Source organism: Tachyglossus aculeatus, chromosome 14, assembly GCF_015852505.1.
Source record: "Tachyglossus aculeatus isolate mTacAcu1 chromosome 14, mTacAcu1.pri, whole genome shotgun sequence".
In the NCBI taxonomy this organism is placed as follows: Eukaryota; Metazoa; Chordata; class Mammalia; order Monotremata; family Tachyglossidae; genus Tachyglossus; species Tachyglossus aculeatus.
The window spans coordinates 57,058,921-57,086,886 of NC_052079.1; the positions used below are offsets into that span (position 1 = coordinate 57,058,921).

The 27,966-nt window shown below is 49.8% G+C and overlaps 1 protein-coding gene, 1 long non-coding RNA gene and 1 other non-coding gene across 4 annotated transcripts in view; 2 read left to right on the forward strand and 1 right to left on the reverse strand.

The window, feature by feature from the left end:
• GRAMD4 (GRAM domain containing 4) overlaps nt 1-27,966 on the reverse strand; it is a 114,283-nt gene that overhangs the window by 71,601 nt on the left and 14,716 nt on the right. For both annotated transcript variants that reach the window (XM_038756249.1, XM_038756248.1), the window contains exon 2: nt 1,460-1,670. In XM_038756249.1, the coding sequence (XP_038612177.1) occupies nt 1,460-1,670 (211 nt within the window). The remainder of the gene's footprint in view (nt 1-1,459; nt 1,671-27,966) is intronic.
• LOC119936753 lies at nt 7,144-10,456 on the forward strand. Its single transcript, XR_005453838.1, has 3 exons — nt 7,144-7,326; nt 9,321-9,443; nt 10,334-10,456. It is a non-coding gene; the product is annotated as an uncharacterized LOC119936753 (long non-coding RNA).
• On the forward strand, nt 12,506-12,577 carry TRNAE-CUC. The gene has a single exon. It is a non-coding gene; the product is annotated as a tRNA-Glu (tRNA).

The following is a 27,966-nucleotide window of genomic DNA, read 5'->3' on the forward strand; positions in this document are numbered from 1 at the left end:
GATTACGTCTACTACATCATAATAAGCGCTACCAGACTGCTACTTCTGTCACCACCAGAACTACATCTACTACTAACAACCATAATAGGCGCCTCCAGGCTACTGCTGCTTCTGTCACTACCAGGATGACGTCTACTACCTCATAACTGGAGCCACGCTGCTGCTGCTACTCTTTCTGTTACCAACAAGACGATGTCTACTACTAATTACTATAATAGGCGCCACCAGGCTGCTGCTGTCTGGGCCTCAGTGACCTCATCTGTAAAATGGGGATTAAGACTGTGAGCCCCACGTGGGACAACCTGATCACCTTTTATCCCCCCCACCCCACCCAGGGCTTAGAACAGTGCTTCACACATAGTAAGCGCTTAACAAATGCCATTATTATTATTATTATTATTTAGTGATTGTCCTCTTCTTCAGAGAAGCAGCGTGGCTCAGTGGAAAGAGCATGGGCTTTGGAATCAGAGGCCATGGGTTCGAATCCCAGCTCCACCACAAGTCTGCTGTGTGACCTTGGGCCAGTCACTTCACTTCTCTGAGCCTCAGTTACCTCATCTGTAAAAATGGGGATTAAGACTGTGAGCCCCACGTGGGACAACTTGATCACATTGTATTCCCCCCTGAGCTTAGAACAGTGCTTTGCAAATAGTAAGCGCTTAACAAATGCCATCATTATTATTATTATTATTATTATTATTCCTCATTAACCTCATTTATTAAACTTTTTTGGGGTGCTTGAAGGACACACTGAACTCTCAGATAATAATAGCATTTGTACAACCAGTACTAAGTCAACTACATCCAGGAAGCCTTCCCAGACTGAGCCCCTTCCTTCCTCTCCCCCTCTTCCCCCCTCCATCCCCCCATCTTACCTCCTTCCCTTCCCCACAGCACCTGTATATATGGATATATGTTTGTACAGATTTATTACTCTATTTATTTATTTATTTATTTTACTTGTACATATCTATTCATTTTGTTTTGTTAGTATGTTTGGTTTTGTTCTCCGTCTCCCCCTTTTAGACTGTGAGCCCACTGTTGGGTAGGGACTGTCTCTATATGTTGCCAACTTGGACTTCCCAAGCGCTTAGTACAGTGCTCTGCACACAGTAAGCGCTCAATAAAGACGATTGATTGATTGACTGATGGACACACTGAACTCTCAGATAATAATAGTATTTGTACAACCAGTACTAAGTCAACTACATCATAATAAGCGCCCTCAAATAAATGCGTACCAAAGCGTCTTTCTCCCGCCTCGCTCCGAGGCCTGGCCAGCCTTCCTGCTCGCTACCTAATAAGTGCTCAATAAATAAATATGATTGAGTGGCTGACTAGATAATAAATGCCATTATTATTATTATTAGATGCCGGGGGTGGTGGGGGTCCCGCCCACGTGCCCGGCTATCCCGGTCCGGAAACCCGCCATTTCCCGCCGGCCACTGGATAGACTCACGGGATCTCTCAGCTCCTCATGGTCTCTGGCAGCCGTCCGGGGGATCTTCAGGGGAAGCTCATCCCCACACTCGTTGTCTGAAGCGTTCGGAGACTCGGCTAGATCGAGGAAGTCATCTCTCTTGTGACCTCTGAACCTTATTTTGTCTAACCTCTTTAGCATGTTCAGCACTGAGCTTCTCTGCTTTATCTTAACATGACGGTTCGAGTCCCTGAAAGAGAAGGAAAACGCGGAGAGGTTACTCAGGTAGCCCAGAAAGAGAAAGAAAAGGAAAACCCAGAGCGGTTACTCAGTCATCTCGGGTTGGTTTTTTTTTGTTTGGGGTTTTTTTCTTTTTAAATGGTATTAAAAAAGACAGGCACTGTTCTAAGCCCTGGCGTCGATACAAGTTAATCAGGCTGTATACAGTCTTCGCCCCACATGGGGCTCACAACCTTGCATCCCCATTTTACAGAGAGGAAACTGAGTGTGTGGAGGAAGGAAAGTGACTTGCCCAAAGTCTCATAGCAGGCAACTGGAAGAGCCGGGATAAGAACCCAAGTCTCTCAACTCCTTCGTACAGTTCACTTAGCCTAGAAATGGCACCAGTAGTAGCAGTAGTGATCAATCAATCGTATTCATTGGGTGCTTACTGTGTGAAGAGTGTTGTGCTAAGCACTTAGGAGAGTATAAAACAACAGAGATGATGATAATAACGATAATAAGCAGCGTGGCTCAGAGGAAAGGGCACGGGCTTTGGAGTCAGAGGTCAGGGGTTCAAATCCCGGCTCTGCCAACTGTCAGCTGTGTGACTTTGGGCAAGTCACTTCACTTCTCTGGGCCTCAGTTACCTCCTCTGTAAAATGGGGATTAAGACTGTGAGCCCCCCATGGGACAACCTGATCACCTTGTAACCTCCCCAGTGCTTAGAACGGAGCTTTGCACATAGTAAGCGCTTAATAATTGTCATCATTATTACTATTATTATTATTAATAATAATGGTATTTGTTAAGCGCTTACTATGTGTCAGGCACAGTCCTAAGCACTGGGGTAGTTACAAGCTAATCAAGTTGGACACGGTCCCTGTTCCACACGGGGCTCACAAGTCTTATCCCCACTTTCCAGAGGTGGGAACGGAGGCCCAGAGAAGTGCCTTGCCCAAGGTCACCCAGCGGACACGTGGCGGAGCCAGGATTGGAACCCGGATCCTTCCGACTCCCAGGACCGCGCTCTATCCATTAGGCCAGGCTGTTTCTTTAAAATCACCAAAAGTCGAGCTGAAAGATTGGCCGGGGGGGGGCTGAGGTCCAACAAGCGGCGGACTAGGCAACTACTAGGCTCTGGAGGGCAGGGAAAACTGCGTCACGAGGCCCAGCAAACCAGAGGGAACAGGAAGCCGATGTTCCCACCCTGCCGTCACTTGGCTCCTGTCACAGCCATGCACACAGCCTCCCAGGAGGTCCCAATTCCTCAAGTGGAGAGCCAGAAAAATGGGATGGTGTGGAGGATGTCGGGGGGCTGGGCCAGGCCAGCTGTGGTGGCCCACCGTGCCTACTGGAAGCCACCTCGGCCCCTGCAGCCCACCTTCCGACCCCCCGTGTGCGCGTGCGAGCTCGGCACGCCATCCATCCCCGGCCGCCAAGAAAAGCGGGTCTGTGGCAGGTGTCCAGCGCAGGCCGGCTTGAGCTCGCCAGGCCCTCTCTGCCACGTGGCACAGCTGCCAACGCGGCGGGACTGCCGCAAATCCACCCTCTAAATCCCCCTGGGGACCTCGGCAGGAGACTGGGAAGTGGGCTTGGGATCCCCAGCCGGGAGTTTTCTTTGGCTCCGTCTAATCACTCCTCCTCTCCCGCCTGGATGCCTGCATCATCCTCCTTGCTGACGTCCCACCCTCCTGTCTCTCCCCACTCCGGTCCATACTTCACTCCGCTGCCCGGATCATTTTCCTAGAAAAACGTTCAGGCCATGTTTCCCCACTCCTCAGGAAACTCCAGTGGTTGCCCATCCACCTCTGCATCAGACAAAAACTGCTCACTATTGTAAGCCCACTGTTGGGTAGGGACTGTCTCTATATGTTGCCAACTTGTATTTCCCTAGCGCTTAGTACAGTGATCTGCACACAGTAAGCGCTCAATAAATACGATTGATTGATTGACTGATTTCAAGCCCTCAATCCCCTTGCCCCCTTCTACCTCACCTGGCTATTTTCCTATTACCACTCAGCCCGTACACTTTGCTCCTCCAATGCCAACCTTCTCATTATCCCTCCATCTCGTCAATCTGGCTGCTGATCTCTTGCCCACGGCCCACCTCCGGCCTGGTCCTTCCTCACATCCGACAATGACTCTCCCCCGCTTCAAAGCCTTATTGAAGGCCCATCTCCTCCAAGAGGACTTCCCTGACTAAGCCCCCATTTCCTCTTCTCCCATTCCTTTCTGCATCGTCCTAACTTGCTCCCTTCATTCATCCACCCCCCCCCCCCCACCCCACTTCTAGACTGTGAGCCCACTGTTGGGTAGGGATCGTCTCTATATGTTTCCAACTTGTACTTCCCAAGCACTAAGTACAGTGCTCTGCACATGGTAAGCGCTCAATAAATACGATTAAATGAATGAATGAATCCCCCTTCCCAGCCCCACAGGCTTAGAAGCATCCACCCTCCCCTCCCTCTGCCCTACCCCCTTCCCCTCCCCACAGCACTTGTATATATTTGTACATATTTATTACTCTATTTTATTTGTACATATTTACTATATTTATTTTAGCAATGATGTATATATAGCTATAATTCTATTTATTCTGATGGTACTGACACCTATCTACTTGTTTTGTTTTGTTGTCTGTCTCCCCCTTCTAATGACAACATTTATTAAGCGCTTACTATGTGCAAAGCACTGTTCTAAGTGCTGGGGAGGTTACAAGGTGATCAGGTTGCCCCAAGTGGGGCTCACAGTCTTAATCCCCATTTTCCAGATGAGGGAACTGAGGCACAGAGAAGTTAAGTGACATGCCCAAAGTCACACAGGTGGCAATTGGCAGAGCCAGGATATGAACCCATGACCTCTGACTCCAAAGCCCGGGCTCTTTCCACTGACCCAAGCTGCTTCTCTACACTGTGAGCCCATTATTGGGTAGGGACTGTCTCTATTTGTTGCCAATCTGTACTTCCCAAGCACTTGGTACAGTGCTCTGCACATAGTAAGTGCTCAATAAATACAACTGAATGAATCAAGCGCTTAGTACAGTGCTCTGCACACAGTAAGCGCTCAATAAATATGATTGAATGAATGAATGAATCCACCGAGCCAAAAGAACCATGTTGCCTGGGTGTCCGGTCAACGGCGATGGTGATGCCCTGGGCATCTAGAGCTGAGGCCCTGGCAACCGGGGGGTGCTTCTAGAGAAGCAGCATGGCTCAATGGAAAGAGCCCGGGCTTTGGAGTCAGAGATCATGGGTTCAAATCCTGGCTCTGCCAATTGTCAGCTGTGTGACTCTGAGCAAGTCACTTAACTTCTCTGTGCCCCAGTTATCTCATCTGTAAAATGGGGATTAAGACTGTGAGCCCCCCATGGGACAACCTGATCACCTTGTAACCTCCCCAGCGCTTAGAACAGTGCTTTGCACATAGTAAGCGCTTAATAAATGTTGTCATTAGAAGGGGGAGACAGACAACAAAACAAAACAAGTAGATAGGTGTCAATACCATCAGAATAAACAGAATTATAGCTATATATACATCTTTGCTTAAATAAATATAGTAAATATGTACAAATAAAATAGAGTAATAAATATGTACGAATATATACAAGTGCTGTGGGGAGGGGAAGTTAGTATGTTTGTTTTTGTTCTCTGTCTCCCCCTTCTAGACTGTGAGCCCACTGTTGGGTAGGGACTGTCTCTATATGTTGCCAATTTGTACTTTCCAAGTGCTTAGTACAGTGCTCTGCACATAGCAAGTGCTCAATAAATACGATTGATGATGATGATGATATGTTGCCAGCTTGTAGTTCCCAAGCGCTTAGTACAATGCTCTGCACACAGTAAGCGCTCAATAAATATGATAGATTGATTGAATGATTTGCACATAGTAAGCACTTAATAAATGCCATTATTATTATTATTATTATTATTATTCTAGGCCGACAGGTGCCGCAGGGGCACAGGGACGGTGGGGAACCTACGCCACAGGGACGGACACCCCCCGTTCGGGGGGTGACCGGGGGGCCGAGGAGTGAGCAGCGAGAGGGAAGGACGGGGACGACAGATCTGCACCGAACAGCCCGTGCCGGCGGTCAAGTCCGTGGGGCATCTGTGCTGGGGCACCGCAGGGTGATGCTCTCACTGTGCTAACATCCAGCACATCCTGCCATCCCGGCCGTCCAGTTAATAATAATAACAGTGTATTTGTTAAGTGCTTACTCTGTGCCAGGCCCTGTCCATGACCCACATGAGGCTCACAATCTTAATCCCCATTTTATAGATGAGGTGACTGAGGCATAGAAGTGAAGTGACTTGCTCAAGGTCTCATAGCAAACAAGTGGTGGAGCTGGGATTAGAACCCACAACCTTCTAATTCCCAGGCCCGAGTTCCATCCACTAGTCATTCATTCATTCATATTATACTGAGAGGCCAACTCGGGCCTATCATCTCTTGAACGGCCACCACAGCGGTATTAAAATCGCGGGCCCCGGGCCCGGGTTTCCTTCCCAAACAGGGGCCGCTGAGGTGGGTGCCCAGGGGGAATGGCCAACAGATGGCTGTGTTCGGAGACGGACCCGCCCAGCTGGCCCAGTCTACCCCCGCAAGCACAGGCTGGTGGCAATGACTGGTGGTGGTCAATCAATCAATTAATCAATCGTATTCATTGAGCACTTACTGTGTGCAGAGCACTGTACTAAGCGCTTGGGAAGTACAAGTTGGCAACATATAGAGACAGTCCCTACCCAACAGTGGGCTCACAGTCTGAAAGGGGGAGACAGAGAACAAAACCAAACACACTAACAAAATAAAATAAATAGAATAGATATGTACAAGTAAAATAAATAGAGTAATAAATATGTACAAACATATATACAGGTGCTGTGGGGAAGGGAAGGAGGTAAGATGGGGGGATGGAGAGGGGGACGAGGGGGAGAGGAAGGAAGGGGCTCAGTCTGGGAAGGCCTCCTGGAGGAGGTGAGCTCTCAGTAGGGCCTTGAAGGGAGGAAGAGAGCTAGCTTGGCAGATGGGCAGAGGGAGGGCATTCCAGGCCCGGGGGAGGATGTGGGCCGGGGGTCAATGGCGGGACAGGCCAGAACGAGGTACGGTGAGGAGATTAGCAGTGAAGGAGCGGAGGGTGCGGGCTGGGCTGGAGAAGGAGAGAAGGGAGGTGAGATAGGAGGGGGCGAGGGGATGCTCCCACGCGCCGAGGGACCCTCGTTGGGAAACCGAACGGTGTACCACCTGGCGGGGAGGGGCCGGGGAAGGCGGGAGACGGAAGGAGAGAACAGAGACTCCTTCAGAGGGCCAGATGTCCCCGACCACGCCTGAGGGCGGCAGGTGGGCCGGAGCAGGTGGGAGCGATGCTGGCCGGGGTGGGGTTCCTCGAGGGATAAAAGGCCAGCTGGGCAGAGGTCTTCCCATCTTGGGCCGGCACCACGATGACGACGATGCCAAGGAGCCCGACGCCACCGCCTTGGCCACTGCTGCTGCTGCTGCTGCTGGGGCTTCTGGGGCTGCAGGCGCTGCCCTGCCCCTCCCTCGCCCTGCTCGGGCAGCGGCTGACGCTGGACGCGTCCACCCCCGCGGTGCAAGACTTGGCCCGGGTGGCCCTGGACAGCTACAACCGGGACAGCAACAGCAGTTTCTACTTCTCAGCCCCGCGGGTCGTCAAGGCCCAGGCGCAGGTGACGGAGTTGGGAGAGGGGCAGAAGCCTGGGGGCCGGGGTGCAGAAAGGGGGAGCGGGAATTCATTCATTCATTCATTCATTCAATCGTATTTATCGAGCGCTTACTGTGTGCAGAGCACTGTACTAAGCGCTTGGGAAGTACAAGTCGGCAGCATCTAGAGACGGTCCCTACCCAACACCGGGCTCGCAGTCTAGAAGGGGGAGACAGACAAAACCAAACACATGGGTGTCAAAATCATCAGAACAAATAGAATTAAAGCTATATGCACATCATTAACAAAATAAATAGAATAGTAAATATGTACAAGTAAAATAAATAGAGTAATAAATCTGTACAAATATATACGAGTGCCGAGGAGAGGGGAAGGAGGTAGGGTGGGGGGGACCTCCTTCCAGATTAGGCCTGGACTTTAATACCAGCTCCGCCACTTGTCGGCTATGTGACCCTGGACAAGTCCCTTAACTTCTCTGTGCCTCAGTTACCTCATCTGTGAAATGGTGATTAAGACTATGAGCCCCGTGTGGGAGGTGGATGGTGTCTAACCTGATTAGTTTGTGTCTATCCCGGAGCTTACTACAGCGCCTGGCACAAAGCACTTTACAGATACCATTAAAAAAAAATAGCTAACTAGCTATTTAGCTAAATGTTTAAATAGCTATTCTACTACCTATTGCTTAGGATCCTGGTTATGCTGCCAGGACCACTTAACCTGGATGAAACGGACAACTCGAAGCAGAGTGGTGAGGTCTTGCCTAGTAATATGAGCAATATGGGAATGAGGCGGGGGGCACCCCGGGCATCAAGGCAAGGTGGAGACATCGGGTGCTCGAGGGGGAGTTGGCCAGGGATGGCACTGGCCTCTTCCCAGGCAACCAGCTTCCCCCTCCAGGCTGGGAAACTCAGCGACCTTAACAATAATAATAACAATGATGGCATTTATTAAGCGCTTACTATGTGCAAAGCACTATTCTAAGCGCTGGGGAAGTTACAAGGTGATCAGGTTGTCCCATGGGGGGGCTCACACTCAATCCCCATTTTACAGATGAGGTAACTGGGGCCCAGAGAAGTGAAGTGACTTGCCCAAAGTCACACAGCTGACAATTGGTGGAGCCGGGATTTGAACCGCTGACCTCTGACTCCAAAGCCCATGCTCTTTCCACTGAGCCATGTAATAACAATAATAGTTGCGGTATCTGTTTAAGCGCTTACTATACGCCAGGCACGGTAATAATAATAACGACGGCGTTTGTTAAGCGCTCACTATGTGCAAAGCACTGTTCTAAGCGCTGAGAGGCAAATCCGGTTGAACACAGTCCCTGTTCCCTGTGGGGCTCACAGTCTCGATCCCCATTTGACAGATGAGGGAACTGAGACCCGGAGAGGCAAAGTGACTCACCCAAGGTCACGCGACAGACAAGTGGAGGGGCCGGGATTAGAACCCATGACCTTTTCTGACTCAAAGGCCTGTGCTCTCTTAGCCAGGCGGCTATGTATGTAATAATAATAATAATAATGGCATTTATTAAGCGCTTACTATGTGCAAAGCACTGTTCTAAGCGCTGGGGTAGATACAGGGTGATCAGGTTGTCCCGCAGGGGGCTCACAGTCTTAATCCCCATTTTACAGATGAGGTAGCTGAGGCACAGAGAAGTTAAGTGACTTGCCCAAAGTCACCCAGCTGACAACTGGCAGAGCCGGGATTTGAACCCGTGACCTCTGACCCCAAAGCCCCTGCTCTTACCACTGAGCCACACTGCGTCTCAGTGTATGTGACCTTGAGTCGGTCCTCCTTGCCAGAAGCTTCCGGGTTAGCCAGGCGGCTCCGGCCTTATCTCCGTGGCTCCTCCTCTCGTGCCCTCCGCCCGCCAGCCTGCCCGTCTCACTGTCTCTGGGGACGGGCATCCCCGAGGATGAGGAGATCCGGACAGGTGGCGGGAGGAGGGGTCCCCATCCCCACTGTGGGCCGACCGCTGCCCTGCCTCGGGCGTAGGTGGTGTCCGGGATGCTCTACTATCTGACCGTCGTCCTGGACAGCGTCGACCGCGGGAAGGAAGCGAGGACGGCGATGCCCAATCCGGCCAACTGCAGCCTCGTCCAGGGCCCGGAAAACCAGGTGAGCGGAGGGTGGGGCTCCCTGAACCGCCTCCCACCCCAAAACAGTTTCCAGGTACAAGGGGGGGCCTAATGTTCACATTAAGGGGTGCTCCCGAACGCTTGTTTATTCATATTTATGACTCTATTTATTTTATTTGTACATATCTATTCTATTTATTTTATTTTGTTAGTATGTTTGGTTTTGTTCTCTGTCTCCCCCTTTTAGACTGTGAGCCCACTGTTGGGTAGGGACTGTCTCTATACGTTGCCAATTTGTACTTCCCAAGTGCTTAGTACAGTGCTCTGCACACAGTTAAGTGCTCAATAAATAACGATTGATGATGAAGGGGATTCTAGCTCCTCTGCTCCTCCAACCCCCATCCTAACCATCTTACACAGAACAGGGCAGAGCGCTGGGAGTCTATCCGCTCGTCTGAGTTTGAGCAGATGGGAGAGCGGGAGGGAGTGGGAGGAAGAGGGGGGGTTGGGGGGAGAGGAAGGAGAAGGAAGAGAGAAACACCTGCACCCGGATCGGGGGAGAGGCGGGTGTGGGGAGCGGGAAGTCAGCTGACGGAGCGGAGAGGCGCGTGGAAGCTCTTCTCTTCCCTGGAAACTCCTTAAAGGCAGGAAACGAGTCCACTTGCTCTGTTGGACCGGACCCTCCCGAGCGCTTAGAGTGCTCCGCGCATAGTCAGCGCTCGATAAGCACCACTGATTGATTGACGGAGGCCTCGAGAGGCCTAAGAAACGATACGGAGAGGACGCTAAGGGCTCCGGCGCACAGACGGACGCCGGAGCAAGCGCTGTCCGGACGAGGCCGGGGAGGGAAGCCGGACAGGACTCAGGCGAGGCGCTACGTCCGCCGCGGCCCGTCCTGACTGTCTGTCCATCCGTCCATCCCTCGGCTAGCTCCAGTGTGACTTCCAAGTGCTGGTGATGCCCTGGAAGGAGGAACCGCGGCTCCTGAGGACCAACTGCAGTGCCTGGCCGCCCTCGTAGAAGCCCGGCCAAAGAGCCCGAAGGCCGGCTCTGTCGGGGGGCGCTGGGTTGGGGGTCGCTCCCAGAGAGATGACTGCCATTTTCCCTGCCTCTCCCCTTTGGGGTCAGGAAATCCTCAGACTGTAAGCTACGAACACTCTAGACCATAAGCTCGTTGGGGGCAGGGACTGTATCTGTTTATTCATTCATTCATTCGATCATTCAATTGTATTTGTTTATTGTTTGAGTGTACTCCCAAGCGCTTAGTACAGCGCTCCGCACAGGGTAAGCGGTCAATAAATACGATTGAATGAATGAAATACTTGGCAAATCGACAGTGGCCGTCCTATCTGTCCTAATAAACTCTTTTAAGACCATCCTGGTTCCTCTACTTTGCTTGGAATGCCGCCTCCTTGAGATAGACACTACATTTCCCGGGCGCCTGCCAACCCCCTCAGCCCCCTGCTCTCCCCTCCTCCAGGCCCCGAAACCCCGGCCCCAAATTTAGAGAGGAAAGGAGGGAGAGCAATTCTTCGGGACCGAGAAAATGGCCAAAGCAGCTACTCCCACCCAAAGCGGGCCACGGGGTCGCCTGCTGAAAGCAGCGGCCTGGCTTGGTGGATAGAGCCTGGGCGAGTAGGACCGGGGTTCTAATCCCGGTTCCTCCACACGTCTGCTGGGTGACCCTGGGCAAGTGACTTCTCTGTGCTTCAGTTCCCTCATCTGTAAAACGGGGGTTAAGAGTGTGAGTCTCAGGTGGAACAGGACTGTGCCCACCTGATTGTGTCAATCAATCAATCAATCGTATTTATTGAGCGCTTACTGTGTGCAGAGCACTGTACTAAGCGCTTGGGAAGTACAAGTTGGTAACATAGAGAGACGGTCCCTACCCAACAGTGGGCTCCATCCCAGTGCTTAGAACAGTGTTGGGCTCAAAGTAAGCGCTTAATAAGTGCCATAATTAGACTGTTGAGCCCACTGTTGGGTAAGGACTATCTCTATATGTTGCCAACTTGTACTTCCCAAGCGCTTAGTACAGTGCTCAGCACACAGTAAGCGCTCAATAAATATGATTGATTGATTATTATTATTCTCATTTGTCTGGCCAGTGACAGCTGAGTTCAAAGCAGGCTAAAGGCAGAGGGCTGGACAAGATGACCTTCTGAGGCTTCTTCCCCTCTCCCTCCCCTGGCCAGATTCTAGAACCATCATGGGACACAGGTGAGTTCATTCATTCAATCGTATTTATTGAGCGCTTACTGTGTGCAGAGCACTGTACTAGGCGCTTGAAGGTAAGTTCAGGCTAGTGGACAGAGCACAGGCCTGGCACTCGGGAGGTCCCGTGTTCTGATCTCAGCTCCTCCACTAGTCTGTTGGGTGACCTTGGGTAAGTCACTTCACTTCATCAATCGTATTTACTGAGCGCTTACTATGTGCAGAGCACTGTACTAAGCGCTTCACTTCACCAGGCCTCAGTTCCCTCATCTGCAAAATGAGGATTAAGGCTGCTGGCCCCATGTGAGATATGGACTGTGTCCAACCTGATTAGCTTGCAGCAAGCTCAGCACTTAGAACAGTGCCTGGCACATAATAATAATAACAATGGCATTTATTAAGCGCTTACTATGTGCAAAGCACTGTTCTAAGCGCTGGGGAGAATACAAGGTTGTCCCACGTGGGGCTCACAGTCTTCATCCCCATTTTACAGATGAGGTAAGTGAGGCCCAGAGAAGTTAAGTGACTGGCCCAAAGTCACACAGCTGACAAGTGGCGGAGCCAGAATTTGAACCCATAACCTCTGACTCCCAAGCCCGTGCTTTTTCCATTGAGCCACGTTGCACATAATAAGTGATTAACAGTGTTCTGAACACAGTAAGCGCTCAATAAATACGATTCATTGATTAACAAATGCCATAAAAAAAAAATCCAGGAAAATTCCCCACATGGCCACACCCACCTACAGATCTCCAAGGAAGCCCAAAAGCATCTTTTCCTCCAAAGTGGCTGCTCTGATGTGTGAATTTGCACCCCAGATAGGACATGGACTGTGATTGACGAAGCCTCAGCGCTTAGAACAGTGTCTGAACCCATAGTAAACACTTATCCCTGGTGGTCTAGTGGTTAGGATTCGGCGCTCTCACCGCCGCGGCCCGGGTTCGATTCCCCGTCAGGGAAAGGATTTTCTTCTAGACTGTGAGCCCACTGTTGGGTAGGGACCGTCTCTATATGTTGCCAACTTGGACTTCCCATGCGCTTAGTACAGTGCTCTGCACACAGTAAGCGCTCAATAAATACGATTGATTGATTGATTGATTGATAGAGGACCCTGAAGTTCGTCGGGTCTGCCTTTCCGGCAGCTGCCCGGGACCACGGATCGCCACCCGGCTGGAACGAGCGGGGCCGAAACGATTTCATCCTGAAGCTCCTATCGGGGTCCCGTCCGCTTCCACTTGTACTTCCCAAGCGCTTAGTACAGTGCTCTGCACACAGTAAGCGCTCAATAAATACGATTGATTGATTGATTGATTGATTCAAAGGACGACGCAGGGAGGAGGAAGCTCGGAGGGCAGCTGGGAGACGGATGAAGTGGCGTGGCTCAGTGGAAAGAGCCCGGGCTTTGGAGTCAGAGGTCATGGGTTCAAATCCCGGCTCCGCCAATTGTCAGCTGGGTGACTCTGGGCAAGTCACTTCACTTCTCTGGGCCTTAGTTCCCTCAGCTGTAAAATGGGGATGAAGACTGTGAGCCCCCCGTGGGACAACCCGATCGCCTTGTAACCTCCCCAGCGCTTAGAACAGTGCTTTGCACATAGTAAGCGCTTAATAAATGCCATCATTATTATTAATATTATTATTATTATCCCGGCTCCGCCAATTGTCAGCTGGGTGACTTTGGGCAAGTCACTTCATTTCTCTGGGCCTTAGTTCCCTCATCTGTAAAATGGGGATGAAGACTGTGAGCCCCCCGTGGGACAACCCGATCGCCTTGTAACCTCCCCAGCGCTTAGAACGGTGCTTTGCACATAGTAAGCGCTTAATAAATGCCGTCATTATTATTATGATTATGAATTGGGGTGAATCACTGCCCCGTCCAACTCTGGACTGGGCTCGGGTTTGTCCTAAAGCCCAAATTCGAGTTTCTCCTTGACTAGGGAGTCTTGAAGCCGTCGGTGGACAGCTGGGGGGGAGAAAAAAAAGCGCGTGGGAGGCCAGTAACCACTTCCTGTCAGATCGAACTTCCTTAAAAGACCAAAACCGGCTTTTTAAAGAGTCGTTTATTACAGGTTGGCAGCCGGCAGTAAAAAAAGATGTCGCTCCTTCGAAAACCACATTAACACCGCCGTCCTCGACGACACTAGGATGGAGCACCTACAGGGAGCACAAAACAAGACCTGATTCATTCATTCATTCATTCATTCAATCGTATTTCTTGAGCGCTTACTGTGTGCCGAGCACTGTACTAAGCGCTTGGGAAGTACAAGTTGGCAACATCTAGAGATGGTCAATCAATCAATCAATCAATCGCATTTATTGAGCGCTTACTGTGTGCAGAGCACTGTACTAAGCGCTTGGGAAGTACAAGTCGGCAACATCTAGAGACGGTCAATCAATCAATCGTATTTATCGAGCGCTTACTGTGTGCAGAGCACTGTACTAAGCGCTCGGGAAGTACAAGTTGGCAACATCTAGAGACGGTCAATCAATCAATCGATCGTATTTATTGAGCGCTTACTGTGTGCAGAGCACTGTACTAAGCGCTTTGGAAGTACAAGCTGGCAACATCTAGAGACGGTCAATCAATCAATCAATCGTATTTATCGAGCGTTTACTGTGTGCAGAGCACTGTACTAAGCGCTTGGGAAGTACAAGTTGGCAACATATAGAGGTTGTCAATCAATCAATCGTACTTATTGAGCGCTTACTGTGTGCAGAGCACTGTACTAAGCGCTTGGGAAGTACAAGTTGGCAACATATAGAGACAGTCCCTACCAAACGGCGGGCTCACAGTCTAGAAGGGGGAGACAGACAACAAAACAAAACATATTAACAGAATAAAATAAATAGAATAAATATGTACAAGTAAAATAAATAAATAAATAGAGTAAGAGATGCCTCTCCCGACTGGGAAAATCAAAGCAGGGCTACTGGGGAAGCAGGAAAGAACCCAGGCCTGGGAATCTGGGAGTCAGGAGGCCTGGGTTCTAATCCCGAGCCTGCCTCGTGTCCGCTGTGGGTCCCTGGGCCAGTCACATCACTTCCCGGGGCCTCGGTTCCCTCATCTGTAAAATGGGGATTAAGACTGTGAGCTTCACATGGGACAGGGACTGTGTCCAACTTGATTAGCTTGGATTTACCCCAACTCCCAGTACGGTGCCTGGCATGTAGTAACCGCTTAACAAATACCTTTTTTTTTTTTTTTTTTACAAACAACTTAAAAAAAAATGATCCCAGACCTTTGGTTACCTTAAGGCCTCCTCCAGGAGGCCTTCCCAGACTGAGCTCCTTCCTTCCTCTCCCCCTCGTCCCCCTCTCCATCCCCCCATTTTACCTCCTTCCCTTCCCCACAGCACCTGTATATATGTATAGATGTTTGTACATATTTATTACTCTATTTATTTTACTTGTACATATCTAGTCTATTGATTTTATTTTGTTAGTATGTTTGGTTTTGTTCTCTGTCTCCCCCTTTTAGACTGTGAGCCCACTGTTGGGTAGGGACTGTCTCTATATGTTGCCAACTTGGACTTCCCAAGCACTTAGTACAGTGCTCCGAACACAGTAAGTGCTCAATAAATACGATTGATTGATTGATTGATTGATTAAACAACAAGCCTGCTCTCAGGCAAAGAGCTTGGAGTTACCGGCTTCCTTTTCCCTGGGCCCAATTTCCCGCCATCTTCCCAAGGGACGAGTTTCCGCCCCTTGCTCTGGCCCGGCTTTGGGAATTGACCCCGTGGCGGGAGTCCCGGCAGGGAGAGGGGACCGGTGACGGGATCCGGGGTGAGAAGTGCCAGTTGCTACGCGGCGCTCTCGGTTTCTTCATTAATAATGAAGAGCGATGGCATTTGTTAAGCCCTTACTGCGTGCCAAGACTGCACCGAGCCCTGGGGTCAGATTGCCAAGATTGTCAGGCCCAACGTGATCCCTTCCACCCTATTCAGTCATATTTATTAATCAATCAATCAATCAATTGTATTTATTGAGCACTTAGTGTGTGCAGAGCACTGTACTAAGCGCTTGGGAAGTACAAGTTGGCAACATATAGAGACGGTCCCTACCCAACAGTGGGCTCACAGTCTAAAAAGGGGAGACAGAGAACAAAACATACTAACAAAATAAAATAAATAGAATAGATATGTACAAGTAAAACAGAGTAAAAAATATGTACAAACATATATACATATATAGAGGTGCTGTGGGGAAGGGAAGGAGGTAAGATGGGGGGGATGGAGAGGGGGGGGGCGGGGGGAGAGGAAGGAAGGGGCTCAGTCTGGGAAGGCCTCCTGGAGGAGGTGAGCTCTATGGTAATCTTATTATTGATATTGTTCTTATTTTTAAAAATGTTGCTCAATGTGGCAAATTTTCACAATTCTAAATGTTTAGACTCGGGAATATATATATATATATGTATATACACACATATCCTCCCCCTCTCCATCCCCCCCGCCCTACCTCCTTCCCTTCCCCACAGCACCTATATGTATGTACATATGTTTGTACGGATTTATTACTCTATTCATTGATTTATTTTACTTGTACATATCTATTCTATTCATTTTACTTTGTTAATATGTTTGGTTTTTTATTGAGCGCTTACTGTGTGCAGAGCACCCTACTAAGCACTTGGGAGAGCACAATAGGAAAATAAACAGACACAGTCCCTGCCCACAACGAATTTACCGCTGCCACAAATGGGACACCCAGACTAAGCACGAGGGAGAACATTTGACGGACGAGGAAACTGAGGAAGTTTCTTGCCCGACACTGGCACCCGGCTGGCAGAACCGGGATGAGAATCCATCAATCAATCAATCAATTGTATTTATTGAGCGCTTACTGTGTGCAGAACACTGTACTAAGCGCTTGGGAAGTCCAAGTCAGCAACATATAGAGACGGTCCCTACCCAACAGTGGGCTCACAGTCTAGAAGGGGGAGACAGAGAACAAAACCAAACATACTAACAAAATAAAATAAATAGAATAGATAGGTACAAATTAAATAAATAAATAAATAGAAGGGGGAGACAGAGAACAAAACCAAACATACTAACAAAATAAAATAAATAAAATAGATAGGTACAAGTTAAATAAATAAATAAATAGAGTAATAAATCTGTACAAACATATATACATATATACAGGTGCTGCGGGGAAGGGAAGGAGGTAAGATGAGGGGGATGGAGAGGGGGACGAGGGGGAGAGGAAGGAAGGGGCTTCGTATTTATTGATCCCATACTGTAAGCGCTTGGGAGTGTATAACAATATAACAGATTTGGTAGACACATTCCCAGCCCACCGTGAGCTTGCAGCGTGGCTCAGTGGAAAGAGCCTGGGCTCTGGAGTCGGAGGTCATGGGTTCAAATCCCGGCTCCGCCACACGTCTGCTGTGTGACCTTGGGCAAGTCACTTAACTTCTCTGAGCCTCAGTTCTCTCAACTGCAAAATGGGAATTAAGACTGTGAGCCCCACGTGGGACAACCTGATCACCTTGTATCCCCCCAGCGCTTAGCACAGTGCTTTGCACATAGTAAGAGCTTAACAAATGCCATCATTATTATTATTATTATTATTAGAAGGGGAACCAGGTCCTCTGAATCCCAAGTCTGGGCTAGTCCCATTAAGCAATGCTGCTTTATTAATCAATCGATCAATCAATCAAGAGTATTGTTTATTAGAGCAGCTACTGCCAGGGGTCTCAAATCCTATCTTGAGGGATAGAGAAGCAGCCTGGCTCAGTGGAAAGAGCCTGGGCTTTGGAGTCCGAGGTCATGGGTTCAAATCCCGGCTCTACCAATTATCAGCTGTGTGACTTTGGGCAAGTCACTTCATTCTGCCTAATTGTCAGCTGTGTGACCTTGGGCAAGTCACTTGTTCAGTGGAAAGAGCCCGGGCTTTGGAGTCAGAGGTCATGGGTTCAAATTCCGACTCCGCCACTTGTCAGCTATGTGACTCTGGGCAAGTCACTTCACTTCTCTGGGCCTCAGTTACCTCATCTGTAAAATGGGGATTAATTAAGACTGTGAGCCCCCCGTGGGACAACCTGATCACCTTGTAACCTCCCCAGCGCTTAGAACAGTGCTTTGCACATAGTAAGCACTTAATAAATGCCATCATTATTATTATTATTACAAGTCGGCAACATATAGAGACAGTCTCTACCCAACAGTGGGCTCACAGTCTAGAAGATGCCCGGCTGGCTCGGGCTTCCGGGCGAATGATAGGAAGGGCTGGGGAAGGGGCGGGAGGCTCAATAAATACGATTGATTGACTGATCGATTGATTGATTGAAGGACAGCGGTGGCGGCGGGGGAGAGACACCGGATCACCCTAGGTGCCAAGATTCCACAATTGGAATTCCCAGAGGAACTGTTGAGGGCCCACAGGGGAGGGTGCCAAGATTCCACAATCGGAATTCCCAGAGGAACTGTCGAGGGCCCACTGGGGAGGGTGCCAAGATTCCACAATCGGAATTCCCAGAAGAACTGTCCAGGGCCCACAGGGGAGTCACCGAGGGGTCTCCCAGCCCAAATCGAATTCCCATCAGGCCCGAAAACTGGATCAGGCCGGGGGGATTGGGTCCAGCAAATCCCGATCCTGGTTCCCCTGGCTTCGGACGCATCCTTCACCTCTCCACTTCCCACGTGCTCGGAGCGGAGAAACAGAAGGTCCCTCGCTCTCTCAACCAATCAGTCGATCATATTTAGTCATTCAATCATATTTGTTGAGCACTTACGGTGTGCGGAGCACTGTACTAAGCGCTGGGGAGAGTACAACGCGTGGCTTAGTGGCAAGAGCCCGGGCTTGGGAGCCAGAGGTCGTGGGTTCTGATCCCACCTCCGCCACTTGTCAGCTGTGTGACTTTAGGCAAGTCACTTCACCCCTCTGTGCCTCAGTTCCCTCATCTGTAAAAAAAAATGGGAATTAAGTCTGTGAGCCCCACGTGGGACAACCTGATTACCTTGTATCTACCCCAGTGCTTAGAACAGTGTTTAGCACATAGTAAGCACTTAACAAATACCATTATTATTATTACAACACAATAAAATAACAGACACATTCCCCGCCCACAACGAGCTTACAGTCGAGGGCCAAGAGTCCAGTTCTGGGACACACGACTTAGTGATATCTGGCCTCCTGCCTGGAGCTGAGGCCCATTTAATAATAATAATGACAATAATAATGATGGTATTTGTTAAGCATTTATTATGTGCCAAGCACCGTTCTTAGCACTGGGGGAGATACAAGGTTAACAGGTTGCCCCAGGTGGGGCTCACAGTCTTAATCCCCATTTTACAGAGGAGGTAATTGAGACTCAGAGAAGTTAAGTGACTTGCTCAAAGTCACCCAGCTGATAATCAATCAATCAATCATATTTATTGAGTGCTTACTGTGTGCACAGCACTGTACTAAGCGCTTGGGAAGTACAAGTTGGCAACATATAGAGACAGTCCCTACCCAACAGTGGGCTCACAGTCTAAAAGGGGGAGACAGAGAACAAAACCAAACATACTAACAAAATAAAATAAATAGAATAGATATGTACAAGTAAAATAAATAAATAAATAGAGTAATAAATATGTACAAACATATATACATATATACACGTGCTGTGGGGAAGGGAAGGAGGTAAGATGAGGGGATGGAGAGAGGGATGAGGGGGAGAGGAAGGAAGGGGCTCAGTGTGGGAAGGCCTCCTGGAGGAGGTGAGCTCTCGGTAGGGCCTTGAAGGGAGGAAGAGAGCTAGATAAGTGGCGGAGCCGGGATTAGAACCCACAACCTCTGACTCCCAAGCGCGGGCTCTTTCCAGTAAACCACGCTGCTTCTCATTTGAAGCAGCGTGGCTCAGTGGAAAGAGCCCGGGCTTTGGAGTCAGAGGTCATGGGTTCAAATCCCCGTTCTTCCAATTGTCAGCTGTGTGACTTTGGGCAAGTCACTTAACTTCTCTGTGCCTCAGTTCCCTCATCTGTAAAATGGGGATTAAGACTGTGAGCCCCGTGTGGGACAACCTGATCACCTTGTCCCCACCCCCCAGCGCTTAGAACAGTGCTTTGCACATAGTAAGCGCTTAACAAATACCAAAATTATTATTATTATTATTTGCACGCATTTGGCATTTTCCCACCCATCAATATTCACTGAGTGCTTACTCGGTGCAGAGCTCTGTACTAAGCGCTTGGGACAAGACTCCCTCCCCCTTAGACTGGGATTCCCATGGGGGCCATGGTCTGCCCTAACAAGAATAATCATCATTAACATGGTACTGAAGTGCTTACTATGTGCCAAGTACTGTTCTAAGCACTGGGATCGATACAAGCAAATCAGGCTGGACGCGGTCCCTGTCCCACTTGGGGCTCACGCTCTTCATCCCCATTTTCGGATGAGGAAACTGAGGCCCGGAGAAGCGAAGTGACTGGTCACAAAGCAGACAAGCGGCGGAGCCGGGATTAGAACCCAGGTCCGTCTGACTCCCAGGACTGTGCTCTATCCACTAAGCCATGCTGCTTCTCTTTATTTTGATTACCGTGACGACCCCAGCGCTTAGTAGTAATAATAATAACAATAATTGTGGTATTTGTTAAGTGCTTACTATGGGCCAAACACTGTAGTAGGCACTGGGGTAGATACGAGATCATCAGGCCCCACATGGGGCTCGCCTTCCAAGTAGGAGGGAGCACAGGGATTGAATCCCCATTTTGCGGATGAGGAAACTGAAGAACTGAGGACGTGAAGTGACTTGCCCAAGGTCACACAGCAAGAAAGTGGCAGACCGGGTTTAGAATCCAGGTCCTCCCACTCCCACACTGCTTCTCAATCAATCAATCAGTCGTATTTATTGAGCGCTTACTGTGTGCAGAGCACCGTACTAAGCGCTCAAGCAGCGCGGCTCAGTGGAAAGAGCCCAGGCTTTGGAGTCGGAGGTCATGGGTTCGAATCCCGGCTCCGCCGATTGTCAGCTGGGTGACTTTGGGCAAGTCACTTCACTTCTCTGTGCCTCGGTTACCTCATCTGCAAAATGGGGATGAAGACTGTGAGCCCCCCGTGGGACAACCTGATCTCCTCGTAACCTCCCCAGCGCTTAGAACAGTGCTTTGCACACAGTAAGCGCTTAATAAATGCCATCACTATTATTATTATTAAGTCCAGCACTTGGCACATAGTAAGCGCTTAATAAATGCCATCACTATTATTATTATTAAGTCCAGCACTTGGCACATAGTAAGCGCTTAATAAATGCCATCATTATTATTATTATTAAGTCCAGCGCTTGGCACATAGTAAGCGCTTAATAAATGCCATCATTATTATTATTATTAAGTACAGCGCTTGGCACATGGCAAGCACTTAACAAATGCCATCGTCTCCAACTTCATCCTCCCAAGGCTCTTACAGTCTAATGGGGGAGACGGCAAAATACAAGTAAAGAGAATCGATCAATTGTATTTATTGAGCGCTTACCGTGTGCAGGGCACTGTACTAAGCACTTAGAAGAGCACGACACAACGGTATAACGGACGCATTCCCTGCCCCCTACAAGCTTCCAGTCTAGAGGGAGTAACAAAATGAAAAGCAGGGTGCATAGACTGATCTGGGGGGAGCCCGCCCCGACAACCTAGGCGGCTAATACATTTCCAGGTCACGGGGCTGGGGGTGCAGGGGGAGGGGAAGAGAAGGGTCTGACATTGATCAGAGGAGGCGATTTGGGGCTGGACTGTGAGCCCACTGTTGGGTAGGGACTGTATATGTTGCCAATTTGTACTTCCCAAGCGCTTAGTACAGTGCTCTGCACATAGTAAGCGCTCAATAAATACGATTGATGATGATGATGGACTCTGAACGGGAGTCCTTCTTATTAACGGCGGCGACTTCGGCCCCATGATAATTGCGAACCCTCGATTCCAAGGAGCCGTGAGCCCGTTGCTGGGCAGGGACCGTCTCTATATGCCGCCGACTTGTACTTCCCAACCGCTTAGCACAGTGCTCTGCACACAGTGAGCGCTCAATAAATACGATTGGATGAACGCACCCCGCCCGATCCCGCTTGGTCTGCGAAGATCTCGTGGAAGGGGTTTCAGGCTGGGAAATCCTCTTGGCAGAGCGAGGCGGGAGAGAGGCAGGCACGACAGACGGGCGTTTCGCTCGTCTCGCGCTGTTCCCGGCAACTCGGCTCCCTCGGGATGAGGATGCCGATCGGATCCGTCTTTGGCCCCTGAGCACGGAAACGCGAATTCTAGGTCGGAAACTGCCCAAAGCAGTTTCTCTGAGACCATTCTAAAGAGAGTCTCCCTCCTCCTTCCCCTCTCCCTCACTCTCAAGGCGGAGTACAGTGCTCTGCCCATAGTAAGCGCTCAATAAATACGACTGATGATGATGATGAGTACAATATCGGGTACTCCAGGACACGGATGGATTGAACCCTTTGAGAACTGGAGGAGAGACGCTCCAGGGACCCATCTTCCCTGCCTGAACGGCGCCATACCTGCCGGTGTCACGACCCTTGCCCGCCGGGAGGGATGAACTCACCCGGATCCTTCTCTCGGTGTTCCAATAAAATCCAGTTTTTTTTGAAATTGAGGAGTAGAAGTAGTAGTGGTGGAGTTTATTGGGCACCTGCTGCTTGGGAAATTCCAAGAGAAACAAAACACGTGTCCTGCAGTGTGCCCTGGGGCAAGAAGCAGTATGGCCTAGTGGATAGAGCACAGTGAGAAGGACCTGGTTTTTAATCCTGGCTCCGTCACGTGTGTCTGCTGGGTGATCTTGGGCAAGCCACTTCACTTCTCTATGCCTCAGTTGCCTCGTCTGTAACGTGGGGATTAAGACTGCGAGCTCCATGAGGGACATGGACTGTGTCCAGCCTGATTAGTGTGTACCTACCCCAGCGCTTAACAAATACCACAAAAAAAGGTCACAACTTCTCGGTGCCTCAGTTTCCTCATCTGTAAAACGGGGATTCAGTACCTGGGCTTCCTCCCACTTGGACCCCAGCTCTTCGGACAGTGGCTGGCCCAAAGGAAGTACTTAACAAATACAGCAATTATTTTTATTGGCAGAAGCTTCCTTTTGAGACTTTTCTTAAAAATGTGTCTGTCATTCATTTATTCATTCAATCGTATTTATTGAGTGCTTACTGTGTGCACAGTGCTGTACTAAGCGCTTGGGAAAGTTGGCAACATATAGAGATGGTCCCTACCCAACCACGGGCTCACAGTCTAGAAGGGGGAGACAGAGAACAAAACAAAACATATTAACAAAATGAAATAAATAGAATAAACATGTACAAATAACAGAGCGCTGTACGAAGCGCTTGGGAGAGCATAATACCACAGAATTAACAGACCCATTCCCTGCCCGTGACGAGCTTACAGTCTAGAGGGGGAGACTGACGACAGTGTGAATAATTTATAATATCTAATTTAGAGATACGTACATAAGTGCTGAGGGGTTGGGAGAATCCAATGGCACCGGCACCACCGGGCAAGTTTGTCTTTAGCTCTTGCCTCTGGGTCTTTCTGCCCTCCCTGCTGGCACGTGCCCGCTCTCGCTCGGCCAGAGAGCAGCCGTTTGGGCATCGCCCCCGTCCATTCCGTGCGTCCCACCCAGCGGAGCGAGATTGCGCAGGCAACCGGCTCGAGTGGCTACCAATCAATCTGCGCATCAGGCAGAAACTCCTCACCCTGGGCTTCAAGGCTGTCCATCCCCTCACCCCCTCCTCCCTCACCTCCCTTCTCTCCTTCTCCAGCCCAGCCCGCACCCTCCGCTCCTCCGCCGCTAATCTCCTCCCCGTACCTCGTTCTCGCCTGTCCCGCCATCGACCCCCGGCCCACGTCCTCCCCCGGGCCTGGAATGCCCCCAATCCCTCTGCCCATCCGCCAAGCTAGCTCTCTTCTTCCCTTCAAGGCCCTGCTGAGAGCTCACCTCCTCCAGGAGGCCTTCCCAGACTGAGCCCCTTCCTTCTTCTCCCCCTCGTCCCCCTCTCCATCCCCCCCATCTTACCTCCTTCCCTTCCCCACAGCACCTGTATATATGTATATATGTTTGTACATATTTATTACTCTATTTTACTTGTACATATCTATTCTATTTATTTTATTGTGTTAGTATGTTTGGTTTTGTTCTCTGTCTCCCCCTTTTAGACTGTGAGCCCACTGTTGGGTAGGGACTGGCTCTATATGTTGCCAATTTGTACTTCTCAAGCACTTAGTACAGTGCTCTACACAGAGTAAGCGCTCAATAAATACAATTGATGATGATGATGATGAGTGCCAGCGAGCTGACGGCCTGCCGGGACCCGGTAGCAGCCGGCCCGGCCCGCCAGCTGACGCTCCGTGGGGTTCGCTGCTGACGTGGTCACACCGAACTGACTGGAGGCGATCCCACAACTACCGGTCTAAGCCGGGGGGGTGCCCTGGTGTCGTGCCATCTGGTGACCCACAACTCCGTGCCGGCTTTGGCCGTGCCCATCGTGCTTTTGGAACTTCCATCCATCCTCTCGACCTGCATCTTTTAGACTGTGAGCCCACTGTCGGGTAGGGACCGTCTCTATATGTTGCCAACTTATACTTCCCAAGCGCTTAGTATAGTGCTCTGCACACAGGAAGCGCTCAATAAATACGATTGATTGATTGATCTTTCCAGGCAGAAGAATCCTAACCTCTTCCCGCTTTCCTCGGGCAGAAGTTTGTGGTTTCCTCTGTCTCAGCAGCCCCTTCTCTCGTCTTCCTTTAGCATTTCAGTGACATAAACGCACTCTTTGGAGAATGGCGTGCTCTCTCTTGCGATTTCTCTCTCTCTCTCTCTCTCTCTCTCTCTCTCTCTCTCTCTCCCTCTTTCACACACACCCACCCATCCGCCCAGCCGCCCACCCTGTGGTCCCCTGCTGGCACATTCATTCCTTCCGCTCACAATCCCGCCCAGCGCTTGTCTAAGACCAGGGCGGCCTCCATCTCGGGCTGCCACCCACCCTGCCACGATCCGTCTGCTGCCGTGGTCTCCCAGCAACCAGCCCGCCTGGTCCCGTGGTCCGGGGAAGGGGGGATGATTCATCCCAATCCCGCATCACTCCTCCCGGCCCCTAATCCGCTCCCTGGCACGGCAGTCCGTAGCGGGGAACGGCTGGGAGTCGGTCTCTAGCACCAACCTGACTGAGCTTCCTTCCTCTCCCCCTCGTCCCCCTCTCCATCCCCCCCATCTTACCTCCTTCCCTTCCCCACAGCACCTGTATAGATGTATATATGGTTGTACATATTTATTACTCTATTTATTTTACTTGTACATATCTATCCTATTTATTTTATTTTGTTAGTATGTTTGGTTTTGTTCTCTGTCTCCCCCTTTTAGACTGTGAGCCCACTGTTGGGTAGGCACTGTTTCTATATGTTGCCATTTTGTACTTCCCAAGCGCTTAGTACAGTGCTCTGCACATAGTAAGCGCTCAATAAATACGATTGATGATGATGATGATGACAACTGAGCAGGCTCCGTAACCTCTCTGTTGGAGGCCAGAAAACCCGGGAGGCCCGGGGTGGTAGAAAGGTTGTCTGGACACACCCCTGCCTTAATATTACTAAGCGCTTACTATGTGCAAAGCACTGCTCTAAGTGCTGAGGAGGTTACAAGGTGATCAGGTTGTCCCGCGGGGGGCTCACAGCCTTCATCCCCATTTTACAGATGAGGGAACTGAGGCACAGAGAAGTTATCCGTCCACCCCACCCTGGGCTCGAGCCCGTGTTCTTCGGAGGTGGCGAGTGATCATCATCATCAATCGTATTTATTGAGCGCTTACTGGGTGCAGAGCACTGGACTAAGCGCTTGGGAAGTCCAAGTTGGCAACATATAGAGACAGTCCCTACCCAGCAGTGGGCTCACGGTCTAAAAGGGGGAGACAGAGAACAAAACCAAACATACTAACAAAATAAAATAAATAGAATAGATATGTATGTACAAGTAAAATAAATAAATAAATAGAGTAATAAATATGTGCAAACATATATACAGGAGTGATGGGCATGTGCTCTTAAATAAGGAAGTAAAACCACCAAAAATGGCACCATTTCCTCAGGCCACAATTCCATCTCCAAGGCAACGACCCAGCTGGCAGCCCCCTGCCCAAAGTTTGCCCCTCACTGAAGGCGCCAAGATCTACCTGTGGGCGACGGCCGGCACCCGAGATCCACCTGGTTTCTGGACAATAAGGTGCCTGGGAGTCCGAGGTCGTGGGTTCTAATCCCGGCTCCACCGCTTGTCCGCTGTGTGACTGTGGGCAAGTCACTTGGCTTCTCTGGGCCTCAGTTACCTGATCCATAAAACGGGGATTAAGACTGTGAGCCCTATGTGGGACAGGACTGTGTCCATCCTTCTCATACTTGTTTTGTTTTATTGCCCCCTTCTAGATTGTGAGCCTGTTGTTGGGTAGGGATTGTCTCTATTGCTGAATTGTACTTTCCAAGCGCTTAGTACAGTGCTCTAACAGTGAGCGCTCAATAAATACAATTGAACAAATGAACGAACAATGCTTGGCACATAGTAAGTGCTTAACAAGCACCATCATTCTTATTATTATTATTACTAATAAGCCACTTCACTTCTCCGGGCCTCAGTTCTCTCGGCTGTCAAATGGGGAATAAGACTGTGAGCTCCATGTGGGATAGGGACTGTGTCCAACCTGATAAGGTTGTATCAACCATAGCTTGTTTAGTACAGTGCCTGGCAGGTAGTAAGTGCCCCCTCTCCATCCCCCTCATCTTACCTCCTTCCCTTCCCCACAGCACCTGTATATATGTATATATGTTTGTACATATTTATTACTCTATTTATTTTACTTGTTTGTTCTCTGTCTCCCCCTTTTAGACTGTGAGCCCACTATTGGGTAGGGACTGTCTCTATATGTTGCCAACTTGTACTTCCCAAGCGCTTAGTACAGTGCTCTGCACACAGTAAGCGCTCAATAAATATGATTGATGATTTAAAAAAAGAGAGAGCACGCCGAGCTGCCTAGATCGGGCCCAGGGCAGGGGGTCCTCTCTCCCGCCGCCAGCCCTGGCCACGATCGAACCAAACATGTAAGGGCTGAGGCCAGAGCCACCGGCCGACTGTACTGCCATCTAATCAATCAATCGTATTTATTGAGCGCTTACTGTGTGCAGAGCACTGTACTGAGCGCTTGGGAAGTCCAAGTTGGCAACATATAGAGACGGTCCCTACCCAACAGTGGGCTCACAGTCTAGAAGGGGACTGTGCTCAGTGATTGCTGACAGATTGCTTTACTGATCTAGACTGTAAGCCCACTGTTGGGTAGAGACCGTCTCTATACGTTGCCAAGTTGTACTTCCCAAGCGCTTAGTACAGTGCTCTGCACACAGTAAGCGCTCAATAAATACGACTGACTGAATGAATGAATCTGCCTGGCACCTGCCAGAGCCCCACGTTACCTTGCCAACATGCCAGATCAGACACACCCAGTTCCAAGTTCACACTGGGCCTGGTGGAAAGAGCCCTGGCCTGGGAACCCGAGTTCTAATCCTGGCTAATAATAATAATAATAATAATAATAATAGTAATAATAATAATGGTATTTGTTAAGCGCTTACTATGTGCAAAGCACTGTTCTAAGTGCTGGGGGGATACAAGGTGACCAGGTTGTCCCACATGGGGCTCACAATCTCAATCCCCATTTTACAGAAGAGGTAACTGAGGCACAGAGAAGTTAAGTGACTTGCCCAAAGTCACACAGCTGACAACTGGCGGAGCCTGGATTTGAACCCATGACTTCTGACTCCAAAGCCCGTGAGCCACGCTGCTTCTCTAGCTTATCTGCTGGGTGACCCTGGACAAGTCACTTACCCTCTCTGGGCCTCGCTTTCCTCTTTCTTAAATGGGGATAAGAGCCCTGCTCTCCCTCCCTCTTGGATGGTTTAGACTGTGAGCCCCACGTGGGACAGGGACTGTATCCGACTCAATTATCTTCTATCTACCCCGTGCTTAGTACAGTGCCTGGCACATAGTAAGCGCTTAACAGATACAATTTTTATTATTATTATTGGATAGTGAATCCCATGGGGGGGGCCGGGACTGAGTCCTATAGGCTTATCCCGGATCTAGGGTAGTGCTTGGCACCCAGTAAGCACTTAATATAACCCCTGAAAGGAGATTTGGGGAAACAAAGCCTCTGGAAGCCGACAGATTAAATTTGATGTCGGGTGCCTCTTGATAAACATCTGTACGCTCACCACAAGGCCCTTGAGCCTTTGCTGTAACTGTTTCTTAAAGACACCCAGGTAAAAGCGATCTGTCAGCAATCACTGATCACAGAAACGGCTCTCCTTAAAGAGTCCTTTTGGGGATAAAGAACT